Here is a 13,081-nt window from a genome sequence, read left to right as displayed (position 1 = left end):
CTGGTGATGTTTGTTAGAATAACTGGGCACTTTGCCCATGGTTGGGCAGCCAGTATTTTAAGAAGGTTGATGGTCTTATTTGCTTTGCTTAAAAGATACTTTAAGTGAGCAGTCCATAGTCCATTTGAGGTGAAAACTACGCCCAGATATTTCATACAGATGGACAAAAGCCGCTAGACCACATCACAAACAGAACTCTACAATACACAGGTTTTTGCCCACACACACACACACAAACACACACACACACAGAGAAGCCGTATATATATATGCATATCTGTATCTATAAATATATAGAGATAGGTGAGAGTGTATTTTTCGCGTGGCTATAAATTGATTCGACCTTTTCACTTTGACAGTAAGAACAACTTACGGGTGCAAGGGAAGCGTTGTGGACAGCGCAGTGGACAGCGCAGTGACATTCTAAAAATAGTAATAGTAAGTTACAAAAGGGAAAGCCACACGAAGGAAGGGAGATAAACGCCAAACACTGGAGAAGATAAGGAAGAGTTACTTATAATGGTGAAATGAACACAAAAACCCAAATCAGTTCAGCGCTGCGCGCTGAGAGCACGTGTTGAAATATCTCATCGATGATATTGTGTCCGGGGTGTAGCTGAATACGGTGTCCAAATTTGAAAAAGATCCACCGAGAACTTTGGCGTTGTGATGTGGTGTAGCGGCTATGGTGTGTCGGTATGGGGGCCCGGGTAGCTGAGGTGGAACCAAAATAGCTGAGGTGGAACCAAAATCGGTTCAGCGCTGCGCGCTGAGAGCACGTGTTGAAATATCTCATCGATGAGGTTGTGTCCGGGGTCTCTCTGAATAAGCCCACCAAATTTGAAGCAGATCCATCGAGAACTTTGGCCGTGCATCGCGCACAGACAGACACACACACAGACACACAGACACTAGTCGTATATATATATAGATAGATAGAAGACGCCCAGACAATGTCAACACTCTACGTTTGCCTGTAGCTTTCGCTTTGCGGTCCGCCATTTTGCAAGTTCGAGTCGCTATGGAAGGGAAATTACTCTTACCACACTTTGGTGACTTGGGTCTACTTTCGTTTTCTTACAACCGGTCTTGCAACAACGCATTTGTGCTGCTCGGGACCAGAGATTTGCTTTCATACAACCGGACTTTTATACATCCGATTTTCATACAACCGGAAAATTCTAAGTAATAACAAAGAGTAGCTTCTGCTGGGACCCTGTCTACCCCTTTCATACATCCAGACTTTCATACATCCGGTGTTTTATACATCCGGTCTATACTGCTACGAGTGCCATGACTATTATCTTGAACCTCTTCTGATGCTGTCGCCCTGAGTGATACTGGGAAGGAACGAGAGTGGGAAAGAAAAGGAAGAGTATGGGTTAGGGGTCGGTGAAGGGTTAGCTTACAGAAAAAGACTTAAGAATTGTGCATTCTCGCCATTTCGAGGATCGTTTTCGTTGCGATGTATAAGGAATATCAAACGGATATTCTAGATTTATGTTTTCAGAATATTCAGAAATGAACTGTGTTTGATTAAGCCTTAGAAAACTTATCAAAATAAAACAGCAAAACCTGAAAATGGCAACATTCTGAATCTTGAAGAATCTATCTATGGTAAAGTACATGATCGTGACCACAAAGAGGAAAATGTTCCAAAACGTTGACCTTTGTAAGTGATACATCGAAGGGCCAACAAAGTCGGTGCCCGGACAATAGGCCGACGAAAGCGTGCGTTTTCCTTGTTCCAAAGTATGACCCTCACAAACGTTACCTCAGGGGATGCATGGTCTTTATGGGTTGAACCTGCTTTTGTCTCTGAATAACTTACCAGGCTTATAGTTCTTTATGACTGCTTCTCCGCAAAAGCACTATAAGACCTGACTTAATTGAGCTTTTTGTCCTTGGCCTAGTAGAAAATGAAAATTGCCATTATTTTTCATTCAGACTAGGGAAAAATTGGTGTTTTTTGGTCTATTTGTTGGTTGTTGTTTTGTGTGTTTTTTTTGGTGCGTTTTTTTATTGTTGGGTTGTTGTTGTGGTGGGTTTTTTTTGTTTTGTTTTGTTTTTTGCGGGGGGTGTTTGTTTTGACACAGCGGGTACTACAGTTATGCGCGAGGATCATGTCCGCGCCTGGGTGCAAGGGATTGAAAACGCATAATAGCCATTGATAAACTATTGCAGGTTGCACACCTTGCAGCCGCTTATATGGAAAAGAGCATGGATCTTACGTTTTGATCCCCTCCTGGTCGGAGGCTGCAGAACAGTCTCTGATCAACTGTCACCATTTAAACCCACATTGAGCCTCCCGTAAACCATCACAGATACTGTCAGGCTTTTACACACAGTACAAACACCCTTTCATTTACACACTCACCGCTTTTAAACATCCGTAAAGAGCGAGACATTTTCAAAGAATTTATTTCTGTGTGGTTTATCTTACCCCTGAGCCATCGCGAACCCGTGTGATCCCGTTTCCTTTTTTCACAATGTAGTCGTCACTTTGTGATTTCAATAGGACTCGCTGTAAGCTTATCTGCAATAGCATGTTATTGTGTATCTCTGAATCTAAACGCAACAAACGGCTGCGATTCACACGAACTAGAGCGATGACAGTTGACTGTTCAGAGGAACGGGCGCAAGGCAGAACCGTCGTCTGCTACGAGAAAGACGGTTTGCGTGACACGTTTTCGGGCTTTTCTTTTTTCAACCTTTCAAAACTTCGAATTGTACTGATCTTGTCTTGGTGACAACAGAATTCTTTTATGATTTAAGAATGTTTGTGTAACAAATTGTCAATTTATTATCTAGATTTTAAAAGTAAGTTCTAGCGCCAAAACGAGGCGCCTGATTTGCTGATCAGAGGGTCCACGAAAATACATTCTTTGAAAATTGCTCGCTCTTTACGTAGGGCACCTAGGATGTTCTCAAGCGGTGAGTGTTCAAACGAAAGGGTGTTTGTCCTGTGTGTAAAAGCCTGACAGTATCTGTGATGGTGAAAGGGAGGCTTACGGTGCCTTTAAATAACTCACAATTGTTTATACGCTGAAAAGCGCAGAACATAACTACTGCACCTTTTGCCAACATTCTGCTTAACAACAACAACACATTACGGACCAGACACTTGCGCAATTATTACGCAGATGATAGAAAGTATAGTGCACACACACACACACACACACACACACACACACACACACACACACACACACACACACACACACACAGAAAAGAAGAAGAAGAAGAAAAGGGAAAACAGGAAAGAACTAAGTCGTGGTTACAAAAACATGAAATGGACAAGAAACACAAAAGCACAATGCTAAAGTAAAGTATAGAAAAACTGCTCTTGGGTCTTGTGTTATTGATGCAAACGACAACCACCTGTCAACATAAGCATAACTACAATAATGTTGCCCTTAGGCCAAACAAAAATATATGTTGGTTTAGGGTAACATGACCAAAACAAATAGGGTCGGTAGGTCGGCTTTTTTATTTTTTAAATTTTTTTTCCTAGTGTCGGTATGGTTCGCAAAATGTGCCAGAGGTTGTTTATTTTTTTATTTTGTTTGAGAAATGAAAAAAAGTGTTAGAGTCGGCGGGATAAAATAGGGTCGGTCGGGTTACCCTAAACCAAAATATATTTTTGTTTGGCCTCATAGCCGTCGGCACCAATGACGCAATACTCCTCACACTCGGAACACACCTCAACATATTTTATATTCCGCTCACCCTTTCGCTCCTTCGCCTCTGTTTATTTTGCTTTGCGGAACCGATGCATTACAAACATTAGCAACAGATTAGCATAACGCAAAGCACCCTGGGAGTTTCGCAGACGACCACACTGGTAGAAAACATGGTGACATTGTGCGTTTCCGTCAACGGTGGTCGCGAGAGAAGTAAAAGTGTGTATATACCGTATTTATATACAAAGGTTGAAATTGCGTATGAAATGAGCATGTCAACAGTTCACCATGGCACGGCGTCTCTATACTACTGGACAACTCTGTCAATCAAAGAACGTTTTAACCGGAACTGATTGACCAGTATTTTGCCGGTAACATTCTCAAAATACCGGCACACCCTACGTACGATGTGTCTGGAAACACCTCCGCGCGGAAGGGTTTTGCGGCAACCGCAACAAAGATAAAGAGGGAACATTTTCTCGGCTCGACCGGCACCAAGCACTATGTCTCTAGACTGACTGGGCAATGAAATCGATGACTTGTCATGCCTGCCTGTTGATATTCTTGTTTAGCAGTTTCTTCCGACAAATACGATTACGAGTATAATACAATCATTATTTTTAAGACTTGGTTTGACTGGTTTTTCCCCGCCAAGTATAATGCAATCTATGTGTTTTAGACGTGGTTTGACCGATTTCTTCCCGACAAGTATAATGCAATCAGTGTGTTTTAGACGTGGTTTGACCGATTTCTTTCTCGACAAGTATAATGCAATCACTGTGTTTTAGACTTGGTTTGACCAGATTCTTGACAACTTGAAGTACAATACAATCACTATCATTTGGACTTGCTACGGCCTGACCGGTTTCTGTAAGAGCCAGGATTCGTTCTTGTAAACTGGGGAATACCGGTTTCGACAATGGCTAGCTCGATGACTGTGTCATCAACGTGTCCTTGGACCTCCGTGTCATGACAGGACACTTGTCTCATTTGTGATGTTTTTGGAAACACGGCAGGCGGATTTTGTAACAAACTTACTCCAGCTTTACACCCCACGTGCAGAATACTGCGCATGATGCAATAATTAAGTCTACGATCTGCTTTGCGGAGGTCTTTCTGGGCTACTTTTTACATTTAGTTAAGTTTTGACTAAATGTTTTAACGTAGAGGGGGAATCGAGACGAGGGTCGTGGTGTATGTGTGTGTGTGTGTGTGTGTGTGTGTGTGTGTGTGTGTGTGTGTGTGTGTGTAGAGCGATTCAGAGTAAACTACTGGACCGATCTTTATGAAATTTGACATGAGAGTTCCTGGGCATGATATTCCCGGACATATTTTTCATTTTTTCGATAAATACCTTTGATGACGACATATCCGGCTTTTTGTAAAATTTGAGGCGGCACTGTCACACCCTCATTTTTCAATCAAATTGATTGAAATTTTGGCAAAGCAATCTTCGACAAAGGCCGGACTTTGGTATTGTATTTCAGCTTGGTGGCTTAAAAACTACTAAATGAGTTTGGTCATTAAAAATCGGAAACTTATAATCAACATTATTTCTTTTATTAAACGATCCAAAAACAATTTCATCTTATTCTTCGTCATTTTCTGATTCCAAAAACATATACATATGTTATATTTGGATTACAAACAAGGTCTGAAATATAGAAATAAGAAAATTATGATTACAATTAATTTCCCTGATTCCAAAAACATATAGATATGATATGTTTGGATTAAAAACAAACTCAGTAAGCTAAAAAGAATAGAGATACAGAAAAAGCGTGTTATCCTGCTCAGCGCGACCACTACCGCACTATTCTGGCTTGTCGATTTCACTGCCTTTGCCACGAGCGGTGGACTGACGAAACTACGAGTATGCGGTCTTGGTGAAAAAAGCAGTGCGTTCAGTTTCATTCTGTGAGTTCGACAGCTTGACTAAATGTTGTTATTTCGCCTTACGCGACTTGTTTACAATTGTAGCAGTACAAGCAACTGTTCCTCTTTCTTGCTGTTGTTAACTTTCACAACCTGCAGATTAGTTTCTTTATTACAAAATGGTTCATAACAAATTATTTCAAGCGAAGCCATGTCTATCGCATGGAAATCATAACGTATTAAAACTAAAGAAACAATAACATATTACAAGAAATCGTGCGGCGCCTGAAAAATGGCGGGACTCAACGGCGACCGCCTGACTGCAGATCCGGTCTCGTTTCCAGTGTGCTCACCAGGTGTCGCTACGATCAACTTTCGCCAAGATGGCGGCCAGACTGATGGGAAGGGTATGTCACTGGGTACGCACATGGTCCTGATTTTGTTTCCAAATACAACTATATTACTTTTTTTTCGTTAGGAAAGAAAAGGGAAATGAGTGTGCTTTTAGGTTTTTTTCGTTTCCTTTTTCGTTTTCCTCATGTTCACGTTCATTGTTACTTTACAATTCAATCAATATGCTCAAGATGTCTTGACTTGATAGGCCTTTGGTGCCGCTTAAATTGACATAAACACATTCCATGGCTGAGATTATCTGTCAACTCTTTTCTAACGTTATATAACTGTACTGTACAATGCATGCAAACAAACAAATCTTTACCCCGGATAAAATGAAACGTCTCTCTCTCTGTCTCTCTGTCTCTGTCTCTGTCTCTCTCTCTGTCTCTCTGTCTCTCTCTCTGTCTCTCTCTCTCTCTGTCTCTCTCTCAATGTGTAGCACCCCCCCCCTCCCACCCTTACAGTCCTTTTTCTACACAAGCAGACAAAACTCTCTGACGCAGATGAGGAAAAGACAGACACTTAAGAAGCACACCAGGCGTGATAAGTCTCTGTCAGTATACAGAATAACTCAACAACTCAGTCTGCATACGAACAAAAGAACAAAGTTGAAGGATCAAAACAACTTGACTCAACATTTTGGCAACTCTCCTCGCCCGAAGTCGCAATTTCGAAAATTATCCTCTCTTTAAGGTGTTCAAAACGTCTGTCTCGAGAGGGTGATATTTTAACATATCGCTACATGTCGAGGAAGCAAGAGCAAAAGTTACACGATCTTCAAGGAGGGTGTGTATGTTTTTCGCCAGGTGGTGGAAATACCAAGCAAATGGCTATGGACTGAACTTTGGAACAAAACGCTTTGCCCTCGCCTGCTCCTTGCACTGTTTTTGTATGAATATCCGGTTATGGACATTCAGAACCAAAATAGTCGCCCCCTCCCAGGTTATTGGCTCACGTAAGTGTAGCCTATGCGATGCTAACTTTTGTCTGTCTGTGCGTGCGTGCGTGCGTGCGTGCGTGCGTGCGTGCGTGCGTGCGTGCGTATGTATGTATGTCTGTGGTAGAAACTTTAACATTTGACTGAACACCGAAATACTAATTTTACCTGGTTATTATTCCAGCAACAGCTTCAAAATATTGAAGCAATGATCAACATTTCGTCGGCACGTATGTAGTTAAAGTGTGTATCCAAAGAAAACGGGTGGTGGGGGGTTTTGGGGGGGTAAAAAAAGCTGACTGGTTTGTGTCGTGTGTGGTATGTAGACCAGGTCAGGGGTCAAGGTTAGGTCAGATCGCGTGAAGGATTGTGGTATAGATACAGTTATCACCGAGCTGCAGTTCGCCGATTCGGAGAAGACGACTCATGATTTCACATTGTTCGGTTTCGTAGCTCCAGAAAAATAGATAAAGAAGATACCAAAGGAGATTTCCTACAGGTTAATCTGCACAGCGTGTTTCCAGTGTCTGCGCGAGGAAGCGCTGTCGAAAGCGCAGTGCCGATCTGGCCATCTGGCAGTCGTGTCCCCGTAAGTAGGCTACAGACAGACAGATCTAGATCTAGTGTCTCGCACTCTTACACCGTGTCACCTATGCTTACTGTGTGTGTGTATGTGTGACGGAGTGATTGAGTTTGTGTTACTGTTTGTCGATTTCTTACGTGAGCCTTGAAGGCTTCGCCTCTTGTTTTACTACTTGTATTTGTATTCAACCACCAAAAAAGAATAAGAAAGGGCTGGGGCGTAAGAGGCGTTTCAGAGCGTGTATGTGCGTGTGGGTGGCGGGGGATGTTTCTGGGTGGGGAGTGGGGGTGGTCATGGGATCATAATTATCCAAATTTCCCATCATCGAGGCCCTTCTTTGGGTTCCTTCTGCGGCGGAATATATTTAGCGACCAAACCTATGTTGGTGCGATATTTGGGGAGTTTGATCTCTGCCATTTGTTATGAAGTCTGTAACATGCGGAATCCGGTGAACACTGACAGTTGGAACGCCCTTGTTGTTTCAAACGCTCAGTGTTGGTGGTAGGTTTGGTGTGCGTGACTTGGTGGCATGGGGCCTTGAGCTGCAATATGTTGCCTAATTACAGTATAATAAAAGTTAGGTTAATATGATTGAAGTAAAACCAATTTTTTTTAAACGGGAGACAACGATCGAGGAGAAGGCTTTAAGAAGAAAACTTGGGAGAAAAAACACAAAACATATCAAACTCACTCAGAAGACGGGCGCAGTGGCCTAGTGGATAAGACATCGGAAGACGTCGGCCTCCTAATCGGAAGGTCGTGAGTTCAAATCCCGGCTGCGGCCGCCTGGTGGGTTAAGGGTGGAGATTTGTCCGACCTCCCAGGTCAACTAATGCGCGGACCTGCTAGTGCCTTATCCACCTTCGTGTGTACACGCAAGCACAAGACCAAGTGCGCACGGAAAAGATCCTGTAATCCATGTCAGAGTTCGGTGAGTTATAGAAACACGAAAATAACCCAGCATACTTCCCCCGAAAGCGGCGTATGGCTGCCTAAATGGCGGGGTAAAAACGGTCATACACGTAAAAGCCGTGGAAGTTTTAGCCCATGAACGAAACAAACAAACAAACTCAGATGTCGAATTGTGTGCGGGAAATATGTGAAAACAACAAAAAATCCCAGTTGAAAAAAAAAATCGAACGCCGTCTTCACTTTTGTTTTAACCGGTCTCATGCGTGTACCGGTCTGACCTCCTGTCTACCAGTACACAGAACAGTCAAACGGTACAAACGGTACTTTCTCAATTTAAGGGAGTGTCGAAAAAAGGTTATGGAAGGGAAACCCAAAATGCTTTTGGCCGCGTACGACAAAGAAATGTCATCTGTCAAAATAAAAGCGAGGAGGAGAAAGGAAAAATCTGGCCAAGAAAGCACGGCCCAATTCCCAAATGGGGCGCTGTTTGCATGCTGTGCAACCTGGAGAGGAAAGGTGCACAGTGCAGACGCATGACGTGTTACTTTGTGTTTTCTGTCTGGATGCTGATCTCCAAAAGCCGATGATGCGGATGGTGTAGTCTTACATTTTTAGGGAATAAAACAAAAATAAAATCACTTTGTGTTTCACAAATTATGCTAACATATCTGTGTGTCATTTTATTCAAACTTTTTTCTGCTGATGGTCTAGTCTTACAAACTTAGCAAATGAAAACAACAATTAAATACCTTTTTGTTTCACAAATAAAGCCTACATAATATATGTTTGTCATTATATTCAAACGTACCTTTTACGCTTGAATATAATCTGGTTTAGGCTAGCAAGCGCGTTTTTTTTCGATTGTCTTGGGAATTAAAGTATGTAAAGTTGGTTTTAATCTGCCACTATAAGCTTCTATCCCATTTTGCTGATATCGAAAAACGAAACCTCAAGGAGACAGCTGGGTTCTAATGCAAGCAATATTTAACGCTCAGTTATACGTGTAGAATACAAACTCAGTTATATATATAAAGCTCATGCAGTTGACGAAACCGGTAAACATCAGTGTATGCGTCCATAGCATCAAGTTCTGAACATTTAGGTCAAGTTGAACTCGACCTTAAGTGGCAGATTGACCTAGTTCCATTTTGTGCCGGCCAAGGCTGTCCACGTGCTGCTGCGACACCAAGTGGTGCACGTCACGGTGTACAAATGTACGTCATCTTGACACAGTCCCAGGGGCGGACGAGGGGGGGGGGGCACAGGGGGCACGTGCCCCCCCCCCGAAAAAAAAAAAAAAAAAAGAAGAAGAAAAAAAAAGATTTTTCTATGCTGATTCTATGACCATTTCTAAGTTCAAATGGCACCAGATGGCACCATTTTGCTTCTTTCGGCCACAAATATTTCCGGGGGGGGCATGCCCCCGGACCCCCCTAGCAAATTTGGGCGCTTCGCGCCCATCACATTCACTTTCGATTCAAAGTGCCCCCCCCCCCCCCCCCCCCCTTACAAAGCAACTGATCCGCCCCTGAGTCCTGCATGGATCGGTCTTTGTGGCGAGGGTTGCTGTGTGATAAGTCTCAAGTACAAAGTTCCCTTGGACACTCAGTAGATATATTTTGTGAGAGCGAAGTTATATCAGAGTAGTGTACTCTACATTATCTTGTTATGCAACCTGTTAGGGTGGTATTTTTTCAGTCATGCACGTAGTCGCTTAGTTAACTGATTGACTAGTGGGTGGGTGGGTGGTAAGTTAGTTAGTTATGAAAAGGTTAGTTCTACATTTTTAAATGAGAGTGTACGTATGTACGTGTTCTAGTAATCATTTTTGTTTGTTTCTTCGCTTTTGTTTTATTTTTCGAGAAGATTTACGAACAGATCGTAAGGGTTGCAGGTGGTATGTCAGGTAAATCAGACTGTTAGGGCATTTGTTTTCATTTGTAAGCATCTTACGATTGTAAGGCTACTCGGATTGTGCAAGCAAAAGATAGAACACAGCAAACCCCTGAATGTGTAAAAGCGTTACACGTACGGCTTGCTGTTTACTAGTAACCAAAACCAGGAGTGGACCATCCACGACCGATGTAAGACCGACAGAATGTTGATGGTAAAAAACGACAACGGAAAATGGTGTCAATGTATTCTATAAGACCAGCAGCAATCTCTGCAAGACACTCGCAGAATGCAGAAAACCCCATAGAAGGACATCACATGATCTGACTGACCAGGAAGTGCCGCGACAACTGATAGCATCTTGTCTCGCCAAGATTCTACTTCCGTTTGCAGGCATCGTGGCAGCCTCACGAGGGCAGCTGCAAAGGCGTTGCGGCGTTTTTCTTCTTCTTTTTCTTTTGCCATTAACACGACCTAACCAGACTAAAAGTGCAACTTCTGCTCATTTTGTTTTGGGGTGATATGTACGTACTATATGTTTAACCATATGTTATTCTTGTTTTCCTTTAAGTTCTATTGTCTGTCTTCTAGTTACAATAATATGTATGGACAAAGGGACTGCACGAGATAAAATGTAAACACGAACATCAAAAATATGTTTTACAATAATATTGTTTCGGTTGTTTTGTCTTAAAGAGAAATAGCTGGACGGAAAGCAGATGTGGTCGTTAAAGAAAAGCAATTAAGCTATAGCTCCGCATAATCAATTTTCTGACTTGGTCCCATTTCTGTACAAATACAAATCCCGGCTCATTCAGAAACCGCTCACTCTGTTACAGCAACAGGTCAAACCACGGCGATTGCTGTTACATCTTTCACAAAGAAACTGGTCAAATGCAATGTGAACTGATCTCGATGACCCGCTGTCAATTTCTTTTCCGGAATTTGGGATTTTAACATGTAAAATAATGGATATTTCGTTTAAAGCGATCTTTCTTTTTCTTTCTTTATTTGGTGTTTAACGTCGTTTTCAACCACGAAGGTTATATCGCGACGGGGAAAGGGGGGAGATGGGATAGAGCTACTTGTCAATTGTTTCTTGTTCACAAAAGCACTAATCAAAAATTTGCTCCAGGGGCTTGCAACGTAGTACAATATATTACCTTACTAGGAGAATGCAAGTTTCCAGTACAAAGGACTTAATATTTCTTACATACTGCTTGACTAAAATCTTTACAAACATTGACTATATTCTATATAAGAAACACTTAACAAGGGTAAAAGGAGAAACAGAATCCGTTAGTCGCCTCTTTGACATGCTGGGGAGCATCGGGTAAATTCTTCCCCCTAACCCGCGGAGGGAGTTTAAAGCGATCACCAGATAGCTTTGAAAATCGTAGTTCTAAACAGAAAAAAGCAATACACAGAATTAATACTGAAATAAATCTCAGAGCAAAGTTAGTGAATGGGAAAGCAGAGCAGAGAGCAAAAGAGATCAAAATGTGTGCTTCATCAAGAGTTTATCAGTCATCTAAGCCTTTGACTTCATTTGTTTGCCACACACAACATATCCAAAGCCTTCCCAGCCAAAACATTCCGCCAATAAACTAATCCGTTTGTGCATGCGCAGAATAAACCGGAAGCGGTCGGGTCGGGCTGTTCCGCCCCAAACAAACACTTCCGGTACAGCGCCATTTTCTCGATCATTCTCAAAACATCAAAGGTGGAGTCCCTTCTGGGGAAAGGTGGGAACCTAACTTCGTCGGAAACTCTCCTATGATCGTTGTGAAGGTTTTCTGCGTTAGGATTTGTGTCTTGAAAGCAATTTACACACGTGAAAAGTTTCGTATTTTGGGTACAGCTAAAAAAAACAACACTTGGGTACATATTTTATGGATGAAAATTTTTTCTGTTTACGCAGACATGAGCCTGTTTTATGTGATATATCAGAGAGAGAGAGAGAGAGAGAGAGAGAGAGAGAGAGAGAGAGAGAGAGAGAGAGAGAGAGAGAGAGAGAGAGAGAGAGAGAGAGAGAGAGAGAGAGAGAGGAAGAGAGAGAGAGAGAGAGAGAGAGGGGGGGGGGAGAGAGAGAGATACACACTCAGACAGTTTGATAGACTGACTTCCCATAATTCAGTTTTTCAGTTAAGCTTTGCTTGAATGATTACCACTGTTTCTTTACAACACACACACACACACACACACACACGCACACACACACACACGCACACACACACACACACACACACACGCACACACTCGTACACACACACACACACACACGCACACGCTCAAACACACACTGAAACACACACACACTGACACACACACACACACACTAACTCACCTTGCATATAAATAGTAGAAATATGAAGTGACGCAGTTTTTCTAGCGTAGTGTCCATTTTGTTGTTGTGCGTGTAGAACGCCCTCCTTACTCGAAGTTAGAAGTTGTACACACACGCAGATAACTGTGGAACCAGTGTCATTTTCTTTTCCATATTGATGATTGCCATCTTAGTGTCAAGTCTGATTTATGCAACATAACTTGACATAATCAGACCATGACACAAAGTCCCCAGACTGACGCAGATATCACAAACGAATGGTACACAAATGTCTGAACTTGTTTGTGGGGAAAATTTCAAGCTAATTTAGCATCGTAAGAGGCAACTCTTCTGTAACAAATTTCAAGTCGCTGACCCTTTTTTCCCAAACTAACAAAAATGCTCTTGACCGCAACTGAACGAAGAAAGTCTCATGGAAACACGGGTAAAGTCCTCATTTTAAGAAAAATGTATAA

The 13,081-nt window shown here is 42.3% G+C and overlaps 1 protein-coding gene across 1 annotated transcript in view; it reads right to left on the bottom strand.

Annotated features, from left to right (window-relative positions):
* LOC138970177 (mucin-19-like) overlaps window positions 1–12,802 on the bottom strand; it is a 59,550-nt gene extending 46,748 nt beyond the window's left edge. The window contains exon 1 of the mRNA XM_070342669.1: window positions 12,627–12,802. Within this exon, the coding sequence (XP_070198770.1) occupies window positions 12,627–12,683 (57 nt within the window). The 5' untranslated portion in view covers window positions 12,684–12,802. The remainder of the gene's footprint in view (window positions 1–12,626) is intronic.
* Window positions 12,803–13,081: the final 279 nt, after the last annotated feature.

Source organism: Littorina saxatilis, linkage group LG7, assembly GCF_037325665.1.
Source record: "Littorina saxatilis isolate snail1 linkage group LG7, US_GU_Lsax_2.0, whole genome shotgun sequence".
Taxonomy (NCBI): domain Eukaryota; kingdom Metazoa; phylum Mollusca; class Gastropoda; order Littorinimorpha; family Littorinidae; genus Littorina; species Littorina saxatilis.
This window is presented reverse-complemented; position numbering and strand designations above follow the sequence as displayed.